The sequence below is a fragment of the Protobothrops mucrosquamatus genome, unplaced genomic scaffold, assembly GCF_001527695.2.
Source record: "Protobothrops mucrosquamatus isolate PMUCROS unplaced genomic scaffold, P.Mucros_1.0 scaffold_194, whole genome shotgun sequence".
NCBI classification, from domain to species: domain Eukaryota; kingdom Metazoa; phylum Chordata; class Lepidosauria; order Squamata; family Viperidae; genus Protobothrops; species Protobothrops mucrosquamatus.
Window position 1 is genome coordinate 131,748 of NW_015386270.1, and position 12,561 is coordinate 144,308.

General features: G+C 38.4%; 1 protein-coding gene across 1 annotated transcript; it reads right to left on the bottom strand.

Moving 5' to 3' along the window:
- Positions 1–3,004: 3,004 nt before the first annotated feature.
- Positions 3,005–11,961, bottom strand: BAG4 (BCL2 associated athanogene 4). Its single transcript, XM_015824719.1, has 5 exons — positions 11,800–11,961; positions 7,660–7,761; positions 6,532–6,786; positions 5,555–5,797; positions 3,005–4,603 (listed from the first exon to the last, which is right to left on the bottom strand). Exons 1-5 carry the CDS (start codon positions 11,947–11,949, stop codon positions 4,115–4,117), a joined length of 1,239 nt encoding a protein of 412 aa, XP_015680205.1. The 5' UTR covers positions 11,950–11,961; the 3' UTR covers positions 3,005–4,114.
- Positions 11,962–12,561: the final 600 nt, after the last annotated feature.

Below are 12,561 nucleotides of genomic sequence, written 5' to 3' on the forward strand. Positions count from 1 at the left end.
TTGCTAATGAGCTATGTCCAATTTTGCTGGGTTTTTTTTTTGCTGGGGTCGTTCCCAGTCATGAAGCAAATTCAACTTCCTTCATTGGCTTTGCTTCTCAGAAGCATCCTAAGACAATCACGTGATCCTAGGACGCTGCAATTGTCATAAATATATGCCCCTTGCCCAGCCCCTGAATTTGGATCACACAATTAGGCAATGCAGCAACAGTCTTAAGTGCAAGCATGGATTGTAAGTCACTTTTGGTCAGTGCAACAGTTGTTAAATGAATGAACACAAGTTGAGAACTATCTGTATTAAATATGCTAAAGCACGTCCGTTACAAACCAGATTTTGGCATTTTTTGTCTTGTTGGTGGGGGGGGAAGAACAAGCAAATCAGAAAACTTAAAATGTTGGCAATTAACAGATGCTCCTTTCAAAAAAGACAATTTAGTCACCCATTTTTTACTACGTTTCTCAACACTGTGTAATTAGTTGCATGCAGCCATTACCTGGGCAGCTATGAAAACATTCTGAAGCTGTTTAAATTATAAACACAAAAAAGGGCAGGATTTTTTTCAGAGTTTTGAAGAACCCAAAACTATGCCATATATAAAATACAGCAAGCAAGGAAAGAATGAGAACAGTTTAACTAAGCTCAGAAAGCAGTGAAGTAAATTAAATGTTTGGAACATAGGGACTTAAATGAGTCATTGATGCAACTTTAGAGCAACTCTCCACCCAGGACAAGTGTCCTTCATACTAAGCTTCTCAAAAAGCCTAAGTGTTGTCAAATTATACAGTATCCTTCACTTTGGTGAATATACTTTATCTGAAAACATGACAGGACTTGCATGTTTTTAAAGTACGCTGATCATGAAATCCATAAAAAAAATCTCATGCAATGCTAATATGTATGAAATTTTAAATGTAAAGCTTTCTCAGCCTTTTAAATCCATAGCCCTCAGGCCACAATATTATGTAAGGGATGAGACATCCCTTGCTGCATGTAGCCTCCAGACCCATTTTGTCAGAAAACTATAGACTGCACGGCTCAATTAATGTTGTACGTACATATCGGATGATACTTTCTTCCAAACAAATTGCACTACAAATTCTCAGATGTCTCCATTAGCTCCCCAAACACAAGTCACTCTCAAAAATTGTGTTAGTTAAACTGCCAACTGGCAGAGGGAGTTTGTATGGATTGATCCTTGTGCCAGCGGGGAGATCACAAAAAAAATAATAAAAGAACAAGAAGTTTGTAATCAAGGTAATCACTTCATTGAGCAAATTCCATATGATAGATATTGCATTTTGCTAGCTGAAACACTGTACAAATAAACCATAATTAGTTATCATTACATGCACGCTATGATTTGGATTAAGAACGGCAGTAATAGAGAATATGTTGTCTTACAAATGAAAGATGTAAGATATGCATTCTGCTTATTTCCAGCAAACATGAAGTGGGGAAGGAGAAGATTAGAAAGTCTAACTTGACCTTATTCAGTTTCATTTCTGAATGCTTGACATTAAATTGTTTAAAACCCAATTCTTTTAAACATTAAGATGCAGAAAAAGTAGAGTTTACAAGTTCATTCATTATTTTGCAGTAGAAAGATAAATCTCAGGTTCCTTCAGACAATATTCAACTGCAAAGTGATGTAAGATAATGAAACCTACAGTACTTATCTACACTTATCTACTATCTCTATTGTTCCTATGATTGAACGTAGTCTGGAGTCCAGGAGGTAAAGGCTTTCTCGGTGGGCAAGGAGGCAGTGGAGCTTGGAATGTCTGGTAGGCAGGAAGAGGGCAAGGATGGACCCTTCCTTGCAGTTCATAGAGTATATCTATAATTATGCAGATAGTCATTTTAGTCTGGAAGATTCGGTCTGTAGGCAAACAACAATAAAACTACTCAGAAATACATCCACGTGTCATTCTTGTTTTGTGCAGTCTGACATCAATCTTGAGACTAAAACTACTATCTGCATAACTACAGATATACTCTGGGAATTGCTAGGGAGGGTCTGTGCTTGCCGTCTTTTTGCCTCCGCTGTCTTTTTACCTTCTGCAAAGCAGCCTCTCCCACCGGAGACTCCAGACTACATTCAACCACACTTTCTTACTTTATCCCAACAATGCTGTTAGGCAGGTTCAGCTGAAGGAAAATGCCAGGTTCCAAACTCTTGGTGTGACTATTATTCTTCCTGGTCCCACACTGTGGGATTTTTAGTAACATATACATACAACCTAACATTGCCAACTTAGATGAATCGCAGTTCTCTTATTTTACACAGTTTTCCCACTTGTCTTTTAGTGTCACATGAAAGCCTCAAAGACTGGTCTTCACCCGAGAACTGATGCAAATAATCACAGAACAAAACTTAACTGGAATTTCCTTGGATGTGCTGAGAATAAGAACAAACCTGATTACAACCATCACACAAATGAAATGATGGTTTCTATACCACAGAAAGGCTTTTCACATAAGTAGTACTGGAACAAGTAAAAATAGGAAAACAGAACGAGAATTTTCCATGAAGATTTCTTTCCTACCATGGAGACGAGAACATGTGGCATTCTTGTCCAATAGTTTAACAATAGAATTGTTGCCCAGATGTTTGATTTGGCTGCCTCTTTCCTTGCTTGGCGCATTGTCTTGGCCACCTTGTCTCTGCAGAGTCCAATTCCAACAACTTCTTGGTCATTTTATTCATTGCTGAATTATATTCCCTTTATAGCATATTCCCATCCTGATTTTATAAAGTTTATAAACATTTCAGATTTACAGCAGAAAAAGACCATGCAATATTTAAAAAAAAAACCTTAAACTATCAGCTAGTATAACATTTGGAAGTTTGAGTTCACTGAACATATATGGCAACAAACAGTATCTAGGCTTTTGAAATTTATGGAAGGAAAGTCAATAGCTAATGTTACAGCTAATCAGTTCTTGCTACTGATATTTCAGAGCACTAGGGCACAAGAAACCAGGAAGTACAATACCATATTTAACTGTTTTCTGTATCATTATGTAGTCTTTTTATTTAAAGCATCTATGCCCTGCTTTTCAACCAGAAAGACTTCCAAAATGGTTTTACAAATCTTTTATATATTGTATGATGTTGTCACTAAAACACTTCTAATATTTATTTTATTATTTTAGCTATTTTATGCAGTGCTCTTCTTTAAAAAGTCTTGCAATAAATACCTGTTTTTAAAACCCTAAAAGATGCATTTGGGGGTGTTTTTTTTGAACCAGGGACACACTGCGAAGAGCTGGTAATTCATGATAGTAGCCTTACTTGACCTCCACAGGTATGGGAGATGATTATTCCAAATCAGCTGCAACAGATTAAACCAGAATATAAGCAACTGTAACATATAAAGTCTACATTACAACTAAGCATTTATCACCAAATTCTCCTGGCCCAAATCCTTATAATCATATTAGTTAAAAGTGCCAGCCGTTCAAGCATCTTTTAGGTTCCTTCTTCTTATCCCATCTTTTTTTTTTTAAAAAAAAAAATGTGAATTATACTTGCATAATGAGGGATAAAGGAGAAATAACATGAAAAATGCCTGGGTTTTGGTTGCCCTAGTGATGCATGGCTTATCAGCACGGTTGCACTTAAAACGTATTATATCCCAAAAGATATTACACAATTTATATGACAAGTAGGAAGAATCTATAAATAATGCACAGGAAGAGTAGCTAAAGAGCCTTAAATCATGGCTTTACTGGTGCTGCATTGCAACTTAAGATATTTTTTTTTTCTACCTTTCAAATACGACAGATAACTCATTGAAATCCTTGATGGTCCAGAAGATTTTCTGATTTTCCTCTTTTTTGCCAAATGATTGCTTTCTTGTAGCTGGAAAAACTATGCAACAAAACCCTTAAAGTAACAAGGGCCAGCATTTCATCCCTTCTTATTCACTGAACGGGCGAAGCAGCATAGTAGATTCTAGATCTGAACCCCTTTGTTAAATCAAGATCAAGCTTGCCATGCTTGTTATTCTAAAGTCAAAATGCACATCCCCACTTATTGCTTTGGAGGTCAAGAGAAAAGCCAGAGACCTGTAATAATTTCAGGAATTGGATTTTAAGACTGTCATTCATATTAAAGACCCTTCCTTTCCAGTTCTTCCAGTATAGCTTGGATTCGGTAAACTGCCTCTTTCCTTGCTTGGCGCACATTGTCCTGGCCACCTGTCTCTACAGAGTCCAGCTCCAACAACTTCTTGGTCAGCATTTCTTCCAGTAAGCAGAAGTCCTTGTCTGTCTTTTTACCCACAAATTCATCCACTTCTTCTTCCAACAGTTCAATTCCCTCCATAACTTGTGCAATCTTCTGTATTCCTGACTGCACATTTGTTGGAGGCTGTACGTTTATTTTAGAAGCCGATCCACTGTTAATTACAGAGGGTTTCCTATGTACATTATCATACAGCTGGGGCTGTGCACTATACTGCACTTTGGGGTTAGAAGCAGATGGCTTAACATCAACTTGTGCTGGATTGTAGTCATTCGTGGTCCCAGAAGGCAAACTGTTGGCTTCAGGAAGATAACCATGTTGGTTAATTCCTTGATCCATTTGGCTAAAAGACTCCTAAATCAGGAAAAAAAAAAAAAGCAATTTCAACAACTCTATCAATTCCATTTCCCCCCCACCCTGTCTCGAAAATGCTGCAAAAGCAGGTCCTTAGGTGGCCAATGTTGCCAGCCTGCCTCTCTGCATATCTGTAGGATCTTCATGCTCAAGATGTCAGCGCAAAAAGGCTCTAGCACTGTGGATAGGACCTGAACTTTGAACCTGTCAGAATGACATCACAATATGCCATGATTCAATAGCCTAAAACCTAGGTGACCTTTTTATGGGTTCTATAGATTAGATTAGATAACAATTATTGTCATTTTTTCCTGTGGGCACAATGGCACACATTAAAAAAATACAATTTAGTTGCTTCCTCTCAAAGTGTACACATACATAACACACATTTAAAGCATACTATATACAACATATGTATAGAATTATACCCTTACATATAAGCATACTTACTATAGCATAGTAAAGTTTCCCAAAAACAAGACTGTAAGAGCTCACTTGGCTAAGTGCTTCCTTCCTCACACACATACAAAATTGTCAACTGAAAACAGCAATGAAGCTGTAGATGAACATGTAAGCCGAACAGCTACTACGCTGAAGTTTTGCAAGTTTTAAATCTATCAAAGATGAGCATCCCCAATTACTTTTCCAACTAGGTTTCTTTTTAAAACTTTATTTCACTGTTACCGATTTCTGCAATATCAAAGCATTTCAACTATGATCAAACAAGACTTCTCCAGTATTTTGCCCAAACGCTCTTGGCAAAATATTTCTATATCAATACTTGTTGAATATTAACTCAGAAAGGTGTTGCATCTAATGGGATTCTTCCTATGATATACTTGTAGGGCACAAATCCTAAAGCAGATGAAAAGAAGGGAGTTACTGATCTTGAATTAATAATCCACCAGAAAGAGATAAACTGCTTGTGTATTTTTAAAAAAAACCACATACCTTTGGGTTGTTATTTGGGGGATGTAGAGCAGACACGTCACTGCTAGGCCAAGATTCTGCAACATACTGGTTCCCTTGCCCTGCTGGGGGAGGGGGCCAACCATAGGGAGGCTGTATTCCATAAACACCAGGGGGTTGCCAAGTTGCATCTTGAAGTCCTGGTTGAGGAGGGGGCGGCCTCTGCTGTGGAATGCTAGGGTTGCAATCCCTGTACGGATAGGGTGGGAGCGGAAAGCCTGGGCCCTGCAGAGAAAAAGTGGGGTAGAGAGACACTTTCTTTAATCTCCCCAGGAAAACTCCTCACTTAATAAAACATTAAAAGACATTTCTGGTAGCAGTGTTTCCAAGGCACTAATTAATACTTCAATAGAAAAACAATCATTCCCCTTATGTGTTCATGCTTCAAAAGGCCTGGTCTTTTTCTGACGGCCACATCCGATTATGGTCCATCCATGCGGGGTGTAATACAGCTGAGTAACCAATGGTTTATCCTTCCATTTCCTTATTCTCATGATCAGGACACATGCCAGCACTTTACAGCAGATGCTTCTCAGCACCATGTGTGCGCCCCTTCTTTCATTTATTTATTTTATTTATTTATTAAATTTATATACCGCCCTATCTCCCTTACGGGACTCAGGGCGGTGAACAGGCGATACTAAAAAAAAATATTTGTATTTGAATGCTCCTTTTCGATGTGTTGTCTCTACATCTCTCTTTTTTTTTTTTTTTTAAAGGGGGGGGCAGTAATTGAAACGGATAAAATAATATGGCCTACAAACCAAGAGCAAAGTGCCAGGCCTCGTTTAGGCAGGAAAGCCAGATGGGTGACTTTGTGCCAGTCACTCTTATAGGTTTGTTGTTGGGGAGAGACTAGGAGGCAGGAAGATTAGGTGTGTTTGTTGTCTTAAGCTAAACACACACACACACACACACACACACACAAAAAAAAATAATGATTCATATCAGATATTTACTTGTGGAGGGGAGTATCCGACTACCTGCCTCCTCACCATGGAGCCTTCAGTTGGATAGTCCGGAGGAGGATAATTCCAGTTGGATGCTGGTGATGGAGTTCTATATATGCTAGAAGATTCTGTGGAGTAAGTGGCAGGAGGGTGCTCTGAAGAATAGTATGTGTTTGATTGTGGGAGGCTGGGATATGGCGGCCCTGCCCCAGGAGCTGGGTATGAAGGTCCATAGACACCATTTGTGTAGGAAGAGTCAATTCCCTGGAGGACAAAAAGAGAAACCACTTGAACCAGCTAGCCTAGCTTAAAGACAAGAATTCTTACTCAAAGACAGTTCCAGAATTATTTGCTTAAGCAGCCTCAGTAAACAAAATGACATCTATTAAGATTTTTTGGGCTCTTGCAACTTTTAGTTACAGACAATGTTGCTTGTGAAACAGCTAAGAAGGAAACAAAAAAAAACCTCAGAACATATCCACTGCCGGCAGTCAACACCCAGATAAGGAGAGATTAACACCAGACAATCAAGCAGAAAACAATACCATAATCAAGGAGAAAACCACACCCCCACTTTGCCAGAAGAGAAGCTACTATATATAAACAGAGAACAAATTCCACATTCGCTTGCACTGATGTTGCCTAGTTGGTAATGAAATGTTTGCAAGCAATCAACCAAGCTCAGAAAGCACCAAGGATTCCATAGCAAAAGAAGCTGTTCTATTTATTACTGTTTGCTTGTTTCTGGTAATAATAAAACAAAATGACCCAGTTGGGAAGATTTTAAGATCACTGATACATCTATATAAAAGAAACTGATTTACGTAGAACAAGAAGTCCTGTGAACCACGATGACAGGCTAATAAGCAATCTAGAATAGATTTTACAAACTGTCATTCACAGTGAAATTTCAGGTGCTAAGATAGCTTCTTAAATTTTGTGCCCAGGTGACACCTAAATTCTTACACAGAATGACATTACCCAGCAGAAACCCTCTGAAAATTTACATGCTGCATTACTTAATTTGATCCTTTTTAAAATCTTGTTATATACTACCGACTCTCAAACCAGAAGCTTAATTATTTTACAAGAAACCATGTCGAGACAAAATGCAGTACTTTATTCCTTTTACTCTACCTGGCCTTGAAGCTCTGATCCAACAGGATATGGATTTGAATAGGAAGCTCTTGGAGATGAATTCCAGTAGTTGGGGGCATACGCGGGATAAGGAGGCTGTTCCTACAGGAAGAACCAATACATTCAATTTCTGCAAGTGATTAGGCTCACACCTAGAGTATTTCTAGAATAGTTTTAAAGCTAACTTTTGCAATCAAGGTCAATGTCAGACCATCAGTAGGAAGTTCAACAGAATGTTGTTGGGTCAGAGACAATCTTCTTGTTAATCCACGGCTACCAAACTAAATTCAGCAACATTTGCTGCTTGTACATTTGTTGTAGGTTGTTGCTGCTGCTACATCTGCTTGTAGCAACATGTGTGATTTCTGTTACAAGATCCTTATAGCAGAGGAGCCTCTAAAATAAAAAAAAAAGTAATGGACTGACTTGATCAATTCTTGATGACTGTGTGGGACGACTGATACAGCTTTCTTAGCTACAATATAGAAGAGGTTTGCCTCTAGTTTCATCCAAGATGTTTTTCAACTTCACAGTGTCGTTTGCAGCCCGTGTATTCCAGAATTCCAGCCAAGTTAAATGAGGCACAATCGAGGTCCAACAAAATCCACTAGGTGTTGCTATGTGCTTCAACAATTCTAATAAATGCATAACTTGAGTATGACGTCATTTTAATAAACGTGGAACAGTTTAAGAATATATATATATATATATATATATATATATATATTTCAAGTGGTGACTGGCAGGCAGGCAAGGAAGTCTTGTTTTATTGATGATACCTTAAGACTCACAACCACGGGCAAAAATAGGATGAGCATATTGTAGAATAGAAGCCTTCCAGTCTTTTCAAGCTTATATCAGGGAATGGAAAGAGCAGGACTTCGTTTTTCATAATGCAAGACTGTTTATATTTATATGAACGTGCACTGCTAGGATTAATAACAAATCCCAATTTTACCTGTAAAAATCAAATCCTGGAAAGGGCTGGGTGGGTGAGAGAATCAGAGAACAGGTGAATGAAGTCCTTTGCTCTACAGAACTTCCAGTATTACATTTCTGAAATGCTTTACAACACCTTAAAGCTTAGCTCATCTGTCGGGTGATCATTACAATACACAAAGAGTTAGTAACTTGTGGTGTTAGGTAAATGTCTACATACTACATTCATGTAAGGACATTATAATAATCTGATAGGAATGATCTGGAAATAGTGATTACATAACAATGGTTTCTTCCAAGCAACGACTAGAAAATCTGTAATTTTCAATTGACAAGAGGTATAAATAAGAAACATATCGGAATAACCAATATGGATCCAAACAATACCTAAACACAAGCTTAGAAATGTTTAAGCATACCCTAAGTACGATAATCTAAAATGTATTTATGATTCAAATAAGTCACTCATATGGTATCTTTATTTCAAATACAGATAGTCCTTGAGTTACAATCACAACTGAGCCCAAAATTTAAGTTGCTAAGTGAAACATTTGTTAAGCGAGTGTTGGCCCATTTTATGACTTTCTTGCCACAGTTGTTAAGTGAATCATTGCATTTCTTAAATTAATAACATGGTTGTTAAGTGAATCTGGCTTCCCCCATTGACTTTGCTTGAAAGAAGGCCTCAAAAACTGATCCCCTGTAGTCGTCATAAATATGAACCAGTTGCCAGGCGTCTGAATTTTGATCCTGTGACCATGGGGATGCTGCAATGGTCATAAGCGTGAAAAACAATGTCTGAACAATCGCTAAATGAACTGTTGTAAATCGAGGACTACCTGTATATAACAGTGATTCAGATAGTAATCCTAAATCCTCTAAAAAGAGAGCCTAGTGCCTTCTGAAAGACCAACCAAATTACTATTGCATAAACTTTGTGGATTTCCATTTACTCTTATAGATGTTGAGACTGATCCGTATTTTTTTTAGAAATGGAAGAGTTAAGATGCTGCACAAAATATCAAGAATTATAAATACAGGTTTATAAAAGTACCATCCTCTTTCCTCAAGGAAAACAGTCTCAGCTCCTATCCATTTTTCTTTAACCAATACAATTTCCACCTTATATTTTATGAGGCTCCTTAATGAACTGTTTAAACTTAGATATTTTGCACTGGTAATCTTTAACCATCAGTAGCAAAATATCAAAGTCTTTCAGGACCTATTTCACTGATTGAGCTATACAGTGATACCAAAACACAATTTGGAATCATTATGTTTTTACATTTTTAATATCTGTTGGCATTTGTGATGCACTAAAAATAACATTGGTAAACCTAGGTATGTTTTATTTAATAATCACCTAGGGAACACCTTTCCTTTTACACTTAGGCTTACTATTTACTGACCGGCTGCCAGGAGTGACTAACAAAAAGCAGGCTTTATCTTAAATCTCTCTTCAGCAATCAAACTAATTAAAATCTTTGCCTGAAACTCTTATTCACAGCCTTATTCAAACTGTCCAAGAATTTACAGAATGCAAGTATAGTTTGTCATCTCTCCTCAATGTGGTTTAACTGGAAGCATATTAATTTAGTTCTTAAAATTTCAGAGACTAAAATGCTTTCCCAGAAGAAGTTAATAAGACAAAATATGTGAGTTTTAAAACGCATTAAAGTTATTTCTATTCCAACATTAAAATAAGGTGTCAAGGATTATAGTAATAACATTGTATTGCTCTATTACATTCACTAGTTTCACTAACTGATGCTTAAGGCTATCTCATCTCTAATTGGAGGCACATCTCCTGCCAGTTGTTTGTATTAAAACTAATCTCCTAAGAAATAGAAATTCAGATCATACCCCCTCCTTGTTGCTAAGAATTTTCTAGGTGTTAAAGTATATTAGATAAGTGTTCACAGTTTAGACTTAGGATTTCTTTGTTATTCAATCAGAATCTTTATCCCTCTTTTGTAAATCCTTTATTGTTACAATCTCAATTTTTAAGCTGGGAAAAAGCTAGGCTATAATAAACTAAAAACATTTGCTTCTAAACAGTGTCTTTTACACAATACTACCACTATGAACTACTACTTTTTAAAACCCCATTTGAATCTGCTTCAATATTTTGAAGGCTATGACTCAAGTTCAAAAACAGAAAAACAACTACTCTACAAAGGAGCCGGCTAATCACACCCAAGCTTTGGAAATAAGCTCTATTTGCCACGCAACATAACCATCAATGAAAGAACCTTCTAGGAATACAAAACATTTAAGGCACTTAATAATTTCTCAGAGCCTACCTTCATGACACAGAATTGTTAGAGAGAGCGTGGAACATTTTATTGTACACAGCCCTAAAAAGACTAAACAAAACGGAGTTGCTTTATTTTACGGTTTCCCCCCAGATTTATGCAGCGGTGCCTCCCTCCTCTAAACGTTGAATGTGTTAGCCAGCAAGTCTTTTTCCAATATAGAAAAAAAAAAAAGCATCCTCCAAGAACATTTCCCAAGTCTCTGGGCTCCATTTTTCAAGAATTAAAACCTGTACAGTTTTCCTGGGGTGGGGGGGGTGCAGAGGGGACAGACAAGGACAACAAATTCTAGATAGAAACCAGAAGATGACATTTCCTATAGGACTTACCATTTTCTTAACTTCTAGCCAACCCGGAAGTATGTTTTCCCCCTTTTTTTCTTAGCCAAACCAAGGGAAGGTTTGGTTATGGCTCAGCTCCGGCGTGCGTGCACTCGGTGCGGGAGGAGGAATGCAGGAGGAATGCATCAGCCAGAGTTAGCTAAACAATCATTTACCCAAAAAAAAAACCCAAAATGCGGAGAGGAGGAATAACGAGATGAGCAAACTGGACTTGGCTTCATCGTCTCACTTCCTTCTCAAAGTAGACGCAACAGACTAGAACAGGGATAGGCAACCTTGGCTCTTTTATGACTCGTGGACTTCAACTCCCAGAATTCCTGAGCCAGCAAGGCTGGCTCAGGAATTCTGGGAGTTGAAGTCCACGAGTCATAAAAGAGCCAAGGTTGCCTATCCCTGGACTAGAAGCACGTGGTAGCACCTCGGAGGGGGGGGTTAGGGCAAAGGAGACGCAGACGGTGGCCTGAGGGGGTCAATTACGTAATATAGCGTTAATAATTGGAAGAGGGAAAAAAAATAAAATAAAAGAGTATGAATTGGGCCGTTACCTGGGAGCCGCCGTGAACAGGTCTCTGCCCGCTGCCGCGGTGCTGGGCACACCCAAAAGGTGCCGTGCCCCACGGTGGCGGCGGAGGCTCCGGCTCAGGCCGAACTCGTTCCACTTCCGTTCCGCGTAGCCTCCTCAGCGCCGCCGCCATTACGGACTCTCAATTAGCATTTATTTATTTATTTTTTTCCCCCTTTGTAAAGCAATGCGCCTGCGCACCAGACGACCAATCACAGCGATCAAACACACCTCTTCGGCTTCGATTGGCTGTTTTCGATATTCCCCGGATGTGGGGAGAGCGGTAGGGCTTTGCTAAACTAAAGGAATTAAATGCTGCTGCTGACGTCAATAAGCGAGGACGGCTCCCCAACGTCACGGGGAACGATATCCAATCAGCAAGCCTGGTTTAGGAAAAAACTTTCAATTAACTCTTAAAGCGCCGGGGGAAAAAAGAGGAATTGGGATTTTGTTTAGTGCCCAGATGAGAAATGTGCCTTTTTTTCCCTTTTTCCCCCTCTCACTTGTCACTTCTTATTCATTTTACATAGCAGAATTTGCCTTCAAACTTTATTTTGAAAGAGGAATATTGTCATGGGTGGAGCATAGTTTATTCCACAAATTTAATAACAAATCTGGAGGGCCAATGGAGAGTCCCCATCAAAACAAGACTGGGGATAAAACAGACATTAAATAATATTGTACAGGTTGCATAACTCAGAAGAGAACGTTGAAATGGATGTTATGCCCAGGAATAGTTATTACT

Coding starts and splice junctions, on each gene's coding strand:
- BAG4 (XM_015824719.1), bottom strand. CDS start 11,949: ATGGCGGCGGCGCTGAGGAGGCTACGCGGAACGGAAGTGGAACGAGTT. Junction 5,798..6,531: donor TCGGATACTCCCCTCCACAA/GTAAATATCTGA, acceptor TTTTCTCTGCAG/GGCCCAGGCTTTCCGCTCCC. Junction 4,604..5,554: donor CCCCAAATAACAACCCAAAG/GTATGTGGTTTT, acceptor TTCCTGATTTAG/GAGTCTTTTAGCCAAATGGA.